General features: G+C 37.9%; 1 protein-coding gene across 4 annotated transcripts in view; it reads left to right on the top strand.

Moving 5' to 3' along the window:
• Positions 1 to 4,175, top strand: part of ANLN (anillin, actin binding protein) — a 125,403-nt gene extending 121,228 nt beyond the window's left edge. For 3 of the 4 annotated variants that reach the window (XM_073238600.1, XM_036990528.2, XM_036990529.2), the window contains 2 exons: positions 774 to 946; positions 2,892 to 4,175. In XM_073238600.1, coding sequence (XP_073094701.1) covers positions 774 to 946; positions 2,892 to 3,015 — 297 coding nt within the window. In that variant the 3' untranslated portion in view covers positions 3,016 to 4,175. The remainder of the gene's footprint in view (positions 1 to 773; positions 947 to 2,891) is intronic. The other variant, XM_017661439.3, reaches the window with a different exon arrangement.
• Positions 4,176 to 15,404: the final 11,229 nt, after the last annotated feature.

Below are 15,404 nucleotides of genomic sequence, written 5' to 3'. Positions count from 1 at the left end.
TTAGGTAGAAATGTAGGATCAGAATCTTGAATGTTATTGATTACTCTCAACAATTTGCCTACCAGTGATGGACCATTTTATACTTTCACCAGAAGTATGTAAGTTTCTATTATTCATGCCCCAAACAATCAATAGAGATTATTACTATTATTTACAGACTTAGCCAATCTAATACTCTTAAATGGTATATTTAATTTCTTTTCTAAGTAACTAATAGAGTTGACATAAAGGCTGTTTCTAAATTGTGCCCATACATTCCCCTTTTTCCCATTTTTCAGGGCCATTTAGTCTCATGAATTTTTATTTTTGACTCCCATACCATAGGAATGGCATGGTTCCAACAATCCAAAGCAATTGTTTGGTCTTATCTTTTAGAAATACATAAAAAATCAGATGAAATAAAATGCATGGGTTTCTGTTTATAGAAAGGGAGGAAATGAGTGGACTATAGACAAAAGTTGGTTGAATGTGTGTTTCTAATGTGACTTTGAAGCTGGTTGATGAGTACATAGAGGTTCATTATACTGTTCCTTTTATTTTGTATCTGAAATAACAAAGAGTTTATTTTTTAAGTTGGCTAGGAACTCCAGTTGATATTCCTGGTTTCTGTATGTACAGCAAGAAACAATAATATTAAATGTTTCTCTAAACCCATGTAATTAAAGTTGAACTTTCAAATTAATGGTTTTTAAATTTTGTAACAATTTCTTAAATACTGCTGAAATGGTCTTATTTATTTTCTACCAATAATTTTTTAAAATTTGCTTTTAAAGAATCCCATAGGAAGGATAAATCTGGCCAATTGTACCAGTCATCAGATAGAACCAGCCAACAGAGAGTTTTGTGCAAGACGCAACACTTTTGAATTAATTACTGTCCGACCACAGAGAGAAGATGACCGAGAGACTCTTGTCAGTCAATGCAGGGACACACTTTGTGTCACCAAGTATGTATTGGGCTATAAATATTTCTGCCAGCTAAGTAATTGATTTTCCACTATGTTCTTCTCACTCTAAGAAATATCAGAGATATTTCTTGCCTTTGTAGTGGGTACAGTCTTAATGAGAAAATAAAACACATACACATCAGTAAAAGAATAATCTAATAACTAAATACAGTTAAGAAAAGTATAACATTCAATATATATCATGTTTTCCAATATACAGTATAGCTGTTTTCAAGGCAGTCAGTTAATATACTTTGAGTTTAATTTGAAGACTTCATATGTATTTAACAAGTAAGGTGTTATTTAAAGAGACTTTACATATCCCTTCCTTTGCAGTCTAATAATTCTGGTTGGAAACTAACAGAAGAAACTACTGGGAGTATCACTTTTTTTTTTTAAGCCCTAAGTTTATGTATGAGATGCAAAAGTTTATTGCTAAGAGACTAAGAGCGATTCTTTTGCTTGAATGACCCAGAGAGGCTTCAAGACCAACTAAAGCATAAAAAGTTGGAATTAGAGCAAAAGTTCGAATTTGACAAAAATCTCTATTAATCAAGCTGTTGCTGAATATTGCATACAGGAAGATGGGTAGAACTGGCACCATGAGTTTCTGATGTGAAACTCATGAAAACTACAGCCAAGAGACACCATATTAAAATAGAACAGAGTTGCCCAGATACTGCCAATTTGTTTTAAAATAGATAGGAGATCCATTCATTGGAAATTCTTGGTATCTAAATTACTTCCAGATTAATTCAGTTGAACTCACTCACTCCAAGGGCCTTCCTGCATAGTCATGGCGTCAGAAAGGACAGCAGAGGCAGAATGTATTTATAGTAATTCTGTTTGATAGTTACCTTGTCTATGGCGACAGTTGGGGGCATCAACCAAAATTCAGTACCCAAGTAGTTTCTGACTGCAACAGAACATTTTAACCCTTTTAAACATTACTCATATTTTTCATATAATCTTGTGTCTTACCTGCTACATAGACCCTTCTAGACTTCTCCTTTTATCTTCTCCTGTAGTAGAGATCACTAAATCACACATTGCTATAATTTCTCTGTACTTTACTTGCACGTAGTTTTCTCATAACATTCTCATCATTTGAGTGGGCGCTTCTTTATCCAAGAGTGTTGCTTCCTTAATTCAGTCTTGGCAGAGTCTGTAACTTTGCTTAGTAACTCTTAAAATTTATTTTACTTTTTATATCATATAATTTCCAGAATATAAACATTTTGCTGTTCTGCATTCACCTTTGCCTTATTTGTTTCTCTGTTGGGTCTTTTTGACCTATATCTTGTATCTAAATTTACTATATCTCATTTTGTTTCTAGCAATCAACTTGCTGTCTTTTTCCTCCTTCAATGCAAAAGATTTCTCTTCTAATCATTATTGTCCACTTTGAAATGTAGTATGCACATTGGAAGCAGAACTGCTTTATCACACAGGGAGACAGTAGTATACATTGGAGCTTTAAAGTCAGCAGAACTAGGTTCAAACCCTGACTCAGTGACTTAGCAAATGTAACCTTGGCAAGTTACTAATTTTGCTGGCCTTCTAAATTCTGTGTCAAAAGGGAAAAATAAACCCCACAGAATGACAGTAGAAATTAGACATGCTTATTTAGCACAGTGCCAAACACCTTGTCCATGCCAGACCACTTTACCATCTTTGGTGTAGAACTCCATCACTTACCTGCTATAGTCAGTGTGAGTTATGATTCTGCTAACCAGCCTACAGGGATAATTTTCCTTTATTGTAATTGAAGAAGCAGCTCACCTTGGGGTTTCTGCTTAGTATCCATTAAAAATGGTGAAGAGTAACTCATTTTCCTGGTTTGTTTAAGCTTTTTTCTTGTTTGCTTTTTGTTTTGCCTAGCAGAATATAGGGAGGTATGGAATAGGGAAAAGGATCCTGACCTTTTGTTTGTTTGTTCCTATAGGAACTGGCTTTCTGCAGATACCAAGGAAGAGCGGGATCTCTGGATGCAAAAACTCAATCAAGTTCTTGTTGATGTTCGCCTCTGGCAACCTGATGCTTGCTACAAACCTATAGGAAAGCCTTAAACTTTAGGAAGCTTCTGTGCCATGTAGAGGTTTTTTGAGCTATGTCATCAGACTTGCTGATTGCATTTTATGCTTTAAATACAAAAGGGTATGTGCCAATATTCACTATATATTATGCAGTGTTTATATCTTTTGTATGTAAAACTTCAACTGACTTCTCTTCTGTTAATTCATAAATGATTGGGAGAAATTTTATTATAGTTGATTCTGCTAAAGCTTAATTTAAAGCCTCATTTTCCTAGAAACCCAATTATTCAGTTTTTCATAAAGAAGTATTTTTTTTTAAGTGGGAAATACTGAGTTTTCTTAGAGCTGTGAGTCTTGAAGTAGAAAGGTCTTATAGGGGTTAGAGACAGAAAGCTTCGACTTGGGCATCCTTTCTCTAACCTCTGTACTTTTTTCCTAAAGGTTGTGATCATTTATTGATCATCATATATCTTGTTAATAGAGTACTGAAAAAATTTCTAAGGGACTTTACACAAACATTTTTAGTAATGGAGATAAGAACTTTTTTAAGTAGCAAATATACATTAGTTTAAAGCTTGAGGCTGCCTTCAAACAAAAGATGTGGACATAGAGGATATTATGTGAGATTTGGGGGTTAAGTGTTTTATTTAGGAGAGTTAATAATCATGTGGTTTACATTTATTCAGTTATTATAGATGCTGTGTGGTACACATTTCATAGAACACAGACTTTTAAAAATAATTATTTTTGCTCTATAGCTTAACAGACTCCACACTGGCATATTAGTTTTATCTGCTCCTGTAACAAGAACAAATATAAACTGAAAAATCTTTATAATAAAAAAAAGTAAATTTTACCAAGCTGCTATGGAATAACACTTTGCTTGCCAAAGTTCACCTTTTTTTTTTCATGTCCATGGAAGCCCATTTGAAAACTGTTAAGTCACATTTGACCTTTAAAGCTTAATACTTTATTTTTTATTATAAAATATTACAAAGCATGCTTTCAACTTTCAAATACACTTTGAATTTCTTCTCTGAATTGTTTGTTATTGATGACCTCATTTATAAACACTAAATTCTGTCACCTTCTGTCATTTTATCTTTTATTCAAATATTTTTTCTTCTGTGTATTATAAAAATATATTTTATGCTCTCTTACCCAAATAAATATTTGCAAAAGACTGAAGGACTCAGTTATTTAAGAAATACTATTTAAATGTGCAGTGTGGCTGTTCTGCATCCCTAGGTTGTGGGGTTTTCTGATGGTGATCTTTTCATCTCTAGCCCACTGCTCAGCTTTTTATGTGTTCTTAGGATCATTGTTGAATGTGTAGGTAGATGAAAGATCCATTTCTGAGGCTTTCAACAATGTGGTACTTGTATATGCATTTGAGGAGATGGAGGATGCTTAGCTGAGACTGAGTGTATAAGTGACATCACTAGCTAAATAAAGTAGGGCCTAGGTTTGATGGGACTGATGAGAGGGTTCTTTTATTTATTTATGGACTCATATTTATTTAAGAATAGGCATTACATATCTTGGTACAAAACTCAAAAGGCACAAAGAACGTGCAAATTGTGTCTTTTTCCCTTGTTACAACCACCTTTACCAGTTTTGGTGTGTCCTAGAGAGAGTCTATGCATATAGACGTATTTCTATTCTTTTGTTTATAAGAAATATCCCATGCATGCTGTTTGTTGTAAGTTAAAGAAAAAAGCACAACAGATTCCCTTAGTGACCATTCCTTAGTATATATTTAGATGGTACATAAAAGTTCATTTTTAGAAGAAATTTAATTTAAGGTGATTGTGGAACATTAATTTAGCAATCCCTCATAAACAGGGAAAATACGACTATGAAGATTTAGGTGTCATCTGCCTTGAGGGAGGATTGTTAAAACCATTAGAGTGGATAAGATCATCCAGGGAGTATGATGTGGAAAGCAGTGAGAACAAAAGCAATGTATTCTTTACGAGAAAAGTGAAAAAGGAGTGGCTAATGATTGTCTTCCATGGAAGAAGTACAAGAGTCATGTCTGATGAGACAAAGAAGAATCTTAGGATTCTGATCACAGAATCATAAGGCAGTTAAAGAAAATGTGAACCAAAATTTGGAGCAGTCAATTCAATTAAATGGTTCAGTTGAAAAATCAGGTTATAACAAAACACATAGAGGAAAAGAATGACAGGTTTGATACCATAAAAATTTTCCTGCCTGATAAATGTCTATAAATAATGTTAAAACACAAGCAATAGACAAGGAAAAAGTATTCACAACGTATTTAATAAAGAGTTAATGTGCAAAATATATAAAGAGCTCCTATGACTGGCTGTCATTGAGCATTTACTATGTAGGCAATGTTCTTGGTGTTTTGCATGGATTATCTCATAATCTACACATGACCTTACTAAATAGGCATTGAATGAGAAAACTAAAACTTGGGAAACTTCTGAGGCTACATGCATAGCAAGTACCAGGCAAGGATTCAAGCTCAGGCACTCCAGAATCCACGTATTTCACCATTACACTATGCTGTTTCTCCATAAGAAAAAGAAAATTTAACCTAAATAAGAGGGGCAAATAGTATTAGTAGAAATTACATCCACACACACACACAAATCCAAAGTACCAACAAACATAAAAATAATGTCAATAAATAAACAGAAAAATACAAATTTAAATGGCAGGTGGGTTGTTGGCCCTCAGATTGGTGAAACTATAGTCAATATTGGTGAGAAACTCATACTCTTGGTGAGAATTGAAACTGATACAGTTAGGATGGTATCTTGGCAAACTCCAATAATCTCTGTGCTAACACACAGCATCAGACTCACACCTATCAGAGATCTTATCCGAGTAAAGCTTCACTCATAATTTCAAGAACACAAGCAATCAAGTCCCTGGTGAAGCAGGGAGAAGTCTGCAACATCCTGTATGCCCGCCAGTTCTTTTGTTACCCATTGTGTACGTTCCTTGGCTCAGAGTAGTAGGTAAGATGTCATGTGAGGTTTTTGGGCCATGTGAGGTTCTTTAGGTGAGAAACATTGCCATTTTATACTCTGGTAATTATACAGCTTCTGTGACTTTTCTGCCAGGAGTCTTGCCTCACAAATCCATAAATTCTAAGTTTATTTACCATGAGCAATCTTTAACCAGCCATGTCCTTCTAAGAGCATTCCACAGATAAGTGAGTTCCCAGCAACTAACATTATTAACCAGGTCCAGTTTTCAGCACATTTATAAGGAATTCAGATGTGTCGCCTGCCTTCTTTCCCCAGAACCAAATGCCAGCTGCTTTACCTCCTTCCTTGCCACTCTCTTCAAATGAATGTGCAGGTGAGCAAAGATATGCTTTTGATCATTACGATACTGTTTTTAAAGGGAAAAAATAGAAATAACCTGGAAGTCCATCCACAGGGAAGAACATTCTAAATAATCTGCACAAATTAATAGGAAATTATGGTGCACTCTTTTTACAAAACACCATGCAGTGTTCAAGAAAGAAAGCAAACCATATATATATGTATTTGGAAAAATTTTCCAGAACAGCTTGTGTGTAAAGGGATATGCCATGAATATGAAACTATGTATGTAACATATGTGCATGTAAATACCTAGATAAAAGGGTAGAAGGAGCCACACCAAATTTTGTTAAGGGATAGGGCCATGGAAAGAGATTGGGAGCAGTTTTAGATGGAAGAATGCTTTGACTTTTAACTCTACTTTTAGACTATTTGGTATGTTTACAATGAGGATATTTTCATGTTGCTCATGTACATGGACTTATGAACACCTTAAAAATTAAAATCAGAATGAAATACTGAGTGGAAGAGTGGTGAGAGACTTCAGGATATTGAACCGAGAGAGGAAAGGCACAATTGGGCCAATAGTTTGGTGGAGAAATTTGAAGGAAGGACATTTTTGAAGGAGGGCATGAGTATATTATTGCAGTGATGAGAAAGAGCCAAAGGTAAGGGAGAACCGGAGGAGAGTGGTGCAAAGGAGGCTAAACAGTTGGGGCAGGCTGACTTGTGGAGCAGGCTGAAGGGCGGGTGATAGGACCCCACCCCAGCAGGCTGCATCCGTCAGCGGAGCTTTGTGAGTACTGAAGAAGGAGGGCACTCAGCCTGTGCAATCGCGCAGGACGTGGCAGCTATGGAGCCCTGCTCCTCGTTCATATGCTGGCCAATTGGAACCATGTGGAGGCTGGGGCAACTGCAATGTGGAACAACTGCACAGCTGTTTCAAGTATGAAGTCAGCACAGCCCATCATAGCAGACAAGGCAACCCTGCCCTGGTCTCTAACTGGGAAGAGTACATACCTTAAAAAGTCTAAACCCTAAGACAATATATATCCCCTGCTCTTATTTTCAAGTTGATATCTAAAATTTTTCATTAGAACTTAAAAAAGTGGCAAAGGATGTAATTTCCATCATATTGGACATATTAACACCTCAGATTAAATTTTCACTTTATTTTAAAAATCAATAAATCTAACTGCAAGTGCAATTTGATCCCCTCCCCCATTATTTAAATATTCATGAATAAGGTATTTATGGAGATTTTATAGCATTCTTTTTATTTCAGTTCTCATAATTTTATGTTAATGTAACTCATATTTTAATGCTTGAGCAAAGTATATGTAAAATGGGATGGAATTTTTTAAATGTTCTGTGACTAAGATTTTAAATGTTAAAAATTACTTTGAACTAAATATGACATTAGTTCACAAAAGATCAAAACTATATTATACATCTGAAAACTTAAATGTAAAAAGTAAAACTTTATAGGAAATGGATTTCTTAATGAGATGGATTAGCTTTTTATCAATTGGTTTATCTATGGACACATATTTATTTTTAGAATGAGGCATGGTTCAACATCAATTCTATTTCTTTTTTTCATTTTATAGATAACCTAACTAGATGAAAATGGAAGGAGCTTTGTTATAGCAACGTCACTCAACTCTCTGAACTTCCAAATGATCTACCAAAGATTACTTTTAATGGTAAATTCAATTCCTTTTAGCTGATGGAGTAGGCAGGATATATATACTGTGCTACTATAAAAAAATGAGTAACAAAAATACAGGGAATCGAATAAGATAGAAGTTTCTCTTTCATATGACAATCTAGAAAGAGGGGACCAGTCCTGGGCAGAGAAGTGGTTCTGAACATGGAGGATTCCCACGGACCAAGATCCTTCTACCTGGTGTGACCTAGTGTGTGGCCCTCATCCTTATAGTCATAACTAGCTCCCCTGCACCCAGCTTTCAGGAAGGGAAAAAGAGGGGAGCCCATCACTGGTCGTTTAAGACCAAGCACAGAATTTGCACACATTATTTCTCCCATCACTTCTCCCATCCCATCAGCAAGAGCTCAATCACACACCCAAGGCTTATTGCTGGGAAAGGCAGTCTGTAGTTGAATGACCCACAAACCCTGCTGAAACACACAAGGTTTCTATTATAAAAAGGTGGGAACGAAAAAAGAGATATTCAGAGACCACTAGCAGGCTCTGCCATTGCTTCTAACTCCTTCACTTTGGCTGAAAGCAAAGATATGAAAGTCACCTGACTTGGAAAAGGATTGGTTATTCTGCCTCGAGAGTCCAGGAAAACTGCTCTTTGAATTGTCCCTTTCCTTTTAGTATTGGGAGGTTTTTATAGCCCAGGAAAATAACCGTAGAAAGATCGGCACAAAGTATGCCTTTCCTTTATAAAGGGGTGAAGGGCAATTGTGAAAGGGGGGTAAGTGTGAAAAAGAACATCTTAGAGGCAGTTGCTTCCTTTAAAGGGAGGAGTGACCTTGAGGCAGTTTTGACTCAACTGAAGATGATGGCGGAATAGTTTCCCTCAAACTATTCATGAGCATGAGTCTTTTGTCCTCTTGCTAAAATTTTCTATTTTTCATTTGTTTCAGACATGTTGGTGGTCTCTCATTGAAGCATTTTGGTTATGGCTATTTAAAATTCTCATTAGATAATTCCAACATCTGTGATTTCACTGTTGGCATCTCTTGTCTTTCCTCATTCAAGTCGAGGTTTTCCTGGTTCTTGATATGTAATTTAAAAAATTGTATTATGTACATTTATGATGTCTCTGGATCCTATTTAAATCATCTGTTTTAGCAGGCCTCCTCTGACACCGTGCCTGGGGGAAATGGGGCTGTGGTTCCTGTCAGCTGGGGAGTGAAAGCCCAGCTCCCCACTCAGCCTCCATTGCCATAAAGGCAGGGGAAGGGCTCCTTGTTTCTGCTGGGTGGGGGTGGGAGTCTAGACGTCCCACTGGGCTTCCACTGACACTGGTCTGGTTGGGAGGGGGCACCTCATTACTGCTTCTCAAATGATCAATACTGTCAGCCTGGATGGCAGGGGCTAAGCCTTTACTACTGGAGGGTGGTGAAATTTCTGGCATCCCCTTGTCTTCCTCAGACACTGGTGGGGAGAGGAGCAGATGCCTCATTACCCCTTGGAAAGGGTGGAAGCCCAGGCTCCCCACAAGGAATCTGTTGACACCATAAGGCACCTCCTCACAGCTGGTCAAGGGTAGAAGTCCAGGCTCCCCAATCGGCCTGTGCTGGTATGGGTGGTGGAGGGACCATGTCTTTCTCTGTGGTGTTTGGCTGGGGTAAGGTGTGGTTATTTAGTAGTTTTCTGTCTTGCTAGGCTGCCTCTTTTCTGGTCCTTTGGCTGGAGACAGCAAGCTTTTCCACGCTGCAATTGGCATATCTGGGTTACCATCTTCTCTAGCACCCAGTCCAGAATATATCACACAAAAAAACCCGAGAACTTGTATTGGTCCTTGGGTCTCAAGCTCTCTAGAAGGGCTTCCCTTTTCTTTCCACCTTTCAGAGTCTTCTGTTGTTTGCTTTATAAATAATGTCCAGGAGTTTGGCTGTACTTAGAGGAAGGAAGGGGAGAAATACATCTACTCCATTGTGTTCCCACTGATTGAGTTTAAACAGTCTGTAATTCATAGAGTTCTTAAGTATATATTGTGGGGTTTAATTATGTTAATTTAAATGTTCCTATTATGAATAAATTTTTTCCTTTAATCAATTCTATCCAGAAGTGTCCCAAAGCTGATGAGTTTTTTTTAATCACTTAGGCAATTTTGGTAGATTCTAGTGAAGTTGAATATCTTTCCATATGTTTTTGGTCCTATGTATGGCTTCATTTGTGAATTTCATATTGGTGTCCTTTGTCCATTTTTCAATTGTCCCTATTATTTGATTTATAAGATTATGTATTAAGGATATTAATGTTTTGTAATATGTGGTTGCATCGACAATCAGCAAATTTATTTTAGCTGTGTGTATTTTCAGCTACAAATTGGATTCTAGTATCTACCACAAACTCTGTTGGCTGCATTAATCAATGTTAAGGCCCCAGAACAGGAAAAAGGCAAAGAGTAAATTCCTACCTAGTGGTAGTAATTGTTCATTGTGGGATTAGCTGCCCAAGAAGATCTGCACAGAGTCAGATTCATATCTGATTAGGCTGTCTGTCCCCCTAACACCAAACTTTCTCCTCTTGTCCTCTGCAGTAAGAGGTTGTTGGGAATTTGAAAGTACCTAGAAAGTCCCTTTGCAAAAAATAACATTGTATGGCACTTACTGAACTTTTGTTACAGAGGAAATAACAGTTAATACTACAATTTTAGAATTGCCTGCAGTCAATGTAACATCTTTCTTGTGTTTACAAAATTTCCTTGAGAAGTTGTGGGGCAGTTGGGGTTCCTATGGCCGGGATCCTCACTGAACTTAAACCACTTGATAATGTAACTGGCCTGTTGCTAGGCGACTGCTTCCACACCCATAGGCAATAAGCTATTATTGCGCTATATGGAGAGCTTGGCCTAGTGCTCTGGGCGGAGGCAGAGATGCTAGTGCTCGACCTACCGCTGGAGAACAAGCCAGGTAATAAACCCTTTCACCCCAAGAACATTCTACTGTCATTTCTTTGGTTACACTAAATCCATAGCAAACTTGCCCAGGGCTGAAACCCATTGGCAAGACAGAAGGTACACAATTTTTACTTCTAGAAAAGGCTGTGTAAAATGGACCTATTCTGCTTTCTTCCAAAAGTTAGTTTTTGTATGAGTGAGGTAATTTTAAAAAATAACATGTAATTTACAAGATTCATAGGTTTGAACACAGTGTATAAGGTTTAACAAAATGTGAGACTACAGGCTTGAAAGATGAAGACTTAGAGGGGATAGAAAAAATCGTTATTATGGGCCTTTTGTACCTGTTCCATATCACCTATAATTTTGCTCAGTTCTTAGAATTGTTATACGCCCCTTGGGACTGATAAACAGGGTCCAGTTTGCTTGGCTCTGCTTCTCACAGTACATCTGAAACAAGGGAGAGCATCCTCCCATCTTCTGGTTACAGATTGTGGTGGAAAGCTGTAATGAAATCTTAGAATAATATGACATTCCAACAGTGTGGTGTAAATCAAAGCAAATATTAAAGTTGATCAGGAAGACCTGCAAGAGCTTCAACTGTGTTAATATAACAAAAACATTTAGAAATGCAAGAAATATATAAGAAATCTTCTGGGAATAAAAACCCAATGAAAAGCACAAGTTTATCAAATCATCCATCTACTTTTTGCTTAGTCAGTTGAGAAAGTAAGAGCATCAGGAAGGACATATCTTGGCAGAGATCAGCAAACATGGAAGGAAGACTTGGATATAAGCGCCTTTTCTACAACTTAATCCTGTGCTTAACTTTTTCCACACTACTTTATTACTGAACCTCTGACTTCCTGATCTGTAAAGTGAAAACAAAACTCTGAAGGTTTTGTGATGTGAAAAATCCTTTATGAAGGTTGACTGGGTGCATGCAGCTGTGAGCCTTTTAATGGAAGGAGCTAGGTGTTATTCGTTAAGTGAGTAGATGATCACACTGAATGTGGTGCATGGTACACAGCTGGTGCTCAATAAATGTTTACTGTATTAATGTGCATTATACCAATTAAAATCTATCACTAGTTTGAATGGTCTGGATTAAATTGCAATCTGTAGACTTCATATATTTTGCATGTAAAATTAGCAGGTAGCACTAGGACATCTCTTTGGGCCTTTACACAGAATTCTAGTTTAGCAAGGCTAAACATGCATTTTAGCAGTGGCCCACTATTTGGGGTATCAAATGTCCCTCTCTTGGAAAATGCCTTGAACGGTCTGGCAGAGACCTGAATGCCTACCCTCTTTCTATAGTGATGGAGCCCAGGGGCGGGCCCACAGATGCTCAAGAGGAAGACTACGTTTCCCAGTCTGCTCTGCAGGTCACCGTGAGTCACAACCTAGTTCTGGCTAATGCAATTTATAAGCACAAGGTCTGCAGTTCGGGGAAACTTCCTTAAGAGGCACTTGGCATGTACCGTTTGCATTTCTTCTTTGTTCCATCTTCCCTCCAGTTGCCATCACCTTAGAGCTGGGGGAAGAGGACCAGGCCTAGGCTGTGGAGATCTGGATAGCTGATGAGTTTGTGCATCAAAGTTACTTTTCAGAACAGCCCTAGATTACAAATCTCCAGGTTTTTGTGGTGAGGCAGAAGTAAGCATATCTTGTTTATGACAATGTTATTTTGGGTTTTCTGGGGTGGAGGAAACTCATCCTAACAGCTGAGACCCTGAAGGGCCTAGGTTGGTAGGAAACAATAACCAGGAAATGCGCTGGTATTAGTTATTTATCAAAGGAAAGGATTTGAGAATGGGGGAAGGGGAGAAATGGAGAACACAGAAGTTAGACCTAGATGTCTGGCCAGTGAGAGCCAAAGGCAGCGCCTCTGAAGGACCTTCCAGCCCTGTGAAATAGTGATAAAGTTGGCAGAATTGTCCTCCTCTCCAAGCCTCCTCTCCCTCCCTCCCCCTTCGCTTCCCTTCCTACGTGCCCTTCTCCCTTCTTCCCCTCATTTGGCCCTTCTGTGGATCAGATAGGAATCAAGAAAAAGGGAGTGAGTTCTGCATCCAGGTGAACTAGGAGAAAAGCAAATAGAATTACAGTGGACCCTTGAACAACATGGGTTTGAATTATGTGGGTCCTCTTAATATGCAGATTTTTTAAATTAATATATTGGAAAACTTTTTGGAGATTTGTGGCAATTTGGAAAAGCATTTTATTTTCTTTAGCTTAGTTTATTGTAAGAAAACAGAATATAATACATATAAAATACAAGATATATGTTAATCAAATGTATATGTTATTGGTAAGGTTTCTGGTCAACAGCAGGCTATTAGTAGCTAACATTTTTGAGGAGTCAAAAGTTATGTGTGGATTTATGACTGCACAAGGTTGATGTGGGGGGTAGGTCAGTGTCCCTAAACCCTAACCTTGTTCAAGGGTCAATTGTTTCAAGTGAGAAGAAAAGGAAATTGAGAGGCCAGCAATGACAGGAAATTGGGTCCTGTGTGCCCGGAACACAGAAGCTCTTGGAAGTGTGCAGAAATCCTGAGAGTGTTGGATGCACCAAAGACAATAGCTGGAGCCAAATTTATCTCAATTACATATGACCAGCAAAGTACAGCTGACCACTGAGCTTCTATGAGCATCCTACCACTTCAAGAGTCTGAGTTCAACCTGAATGATTCTTAGAATATCAACACACACCAAAGAGAGAGAATGTAAACAGGCATTTCATGGGTAAAAGGATTCAAAACAAGAGAGAGACTCCCTTCACTGAATCAGAAATGCCTCCTTGAATCAGCTTCCTTGAATCAGCTTCTTTCATGCCCCTTCCTTCTCCCTCACACTCATTCTAGGCCTGTCAAATTCCATACCTTCTGCAAATGAGAGTCAATCAATGGAGGTGAAGAGTCTTTGGGGCATATTTGTGATATTCTAGAACCAACTCCTATTGGAAATTGCATGCATTTTTTCCCACCTCCATGTTCAGTGATGTCAAGCTGGTAGCTTGAAATTCACCATGGTGGGAGTATTTCTACCACAGAAATTGGAAAACAAAACAAATAAAGAAATCAGGCCCCTAGTTTCTTGTACCAGCTTAGCACTGGACATCTTGATGAGCAATCATTTAAGGTTGCTATGCCTTCCTTCAAAATTCATTTTGTTTCTGTGGGAGAACATGTGGCCCCATGATCAGGCCAGAATGGAAATTGTTATGTCAAGTTCTCACTCTTTCTTAACTAATTTTTTTTTTTTTACTTAGGAGAGAAGCATACATATAATAAAACATTCAAATAGTAGAGAGGGATAACAAATGAAGATTAAAAGTTTCCCACACTTGGAGAAATATGAATATAGAAAGAATATTTGATAATATGGGATTATTGCTAATTTTCTTAGGTGTGATAATGGTATGTGGTCCTTATTCTTAGGAAACTCATGCTACAGTGTTTAGGGGTGAAGAATCAGGATGTGGGCAAGTTACTTTGAAATAGCTCAGCAACTTGTGGGTATTTGTGTGTGTGTGTGTGTGTGTATATATATAGATTTGAATATTTTTGAAGTTAAATACTTCGAAAAATTTATTGCTCAGTAACTTGGGTTACATATCAACAGAGGTTGTAACTGATTTGAAAGGAACTGTTACTTATTTCTGTGATCTTACAAAAATCCTCAGGATGCTCCCTGTATGTCAATCCCAGGGTGGAATTTATCCTTTGGCCATTGTAGAATGTCACTGTCTGGTTGAAATGCCACTTCTGTATGTCCTTTCATTTCCTCAAGGTGTGAGGGAGAGGTGGTGCAAACCCAGGTGCTTGGTGTAGTCCCACATATTGGGGTGATGCCTGTAGATCTGGGAGTGGCTGTTATAGAGGCAGGTCAATGTCTTGATTACCAAGGCTGGTGCCATGGAACATACTCAGTAGGGAACCTCTGGACCTCATGCTGGAAATGAGCTGGAGGCCTGACTTGCCAGTAAATGATGTTTGAGAATAGACTGAAAATGAATTCGTGTGACATGGCAGAAAAGATACTGATTCCTAGAAAATTCAGGGATTATCTCATCAGTTTGATCTGTTGGTTTTTGGCACCCCAGATGTAGACATTACAGAGTCCTTCCCTGCCTAACTGTCCCTTCCCTGTCAACCTTAGAAATAAAACAGCCAGTTATTTTAGTTGGAAAGTTAGTTTATTCAGGAATAGCCGAGGAATTGCAGTTGGGGGCTTGCAAACTATTGTTCACCAAGCTATAGGCAAGGCCAAAGAGATGAAGATCTTATTAGGTCATTTTTTACCAGGTTTTAGGAGAATTGGTGGTGGTTGGGGGGTTGTTTTAAACAAAAGTTCACTGGAGACTCTGGCATCTTACTACACCGATGGACAGTGACTTCAGTGAGTCATGGGGGGAACTTGATAATATGGGGGGGTGAATGTAGTAATCACAGTGTTTTTCATGTGAAACCTTCATAAAAGTGTATATCAATGATACCTTATTCAAAAATTA

Source organism: Manis javanica, chromosome 6, assembly GCF_040802235.1.
Source record: "Manis javanica isolate MJ-LG chromosome 6, MJ_LKY, whole genome shotgun sequence".
In the NCBI taxonomy this organism is placed as follows: domain Eukaryota; kingdom Metazoa; phylum Chordata; class Mammalia; order Pholidota; family Manidae; genus Manis; species Manis javanica.
The sequence above is the reverse complement of the archived record's forward strand: the minus strand, read 5'-3'. Positions and strand labels throughout refer to the sequence as shown.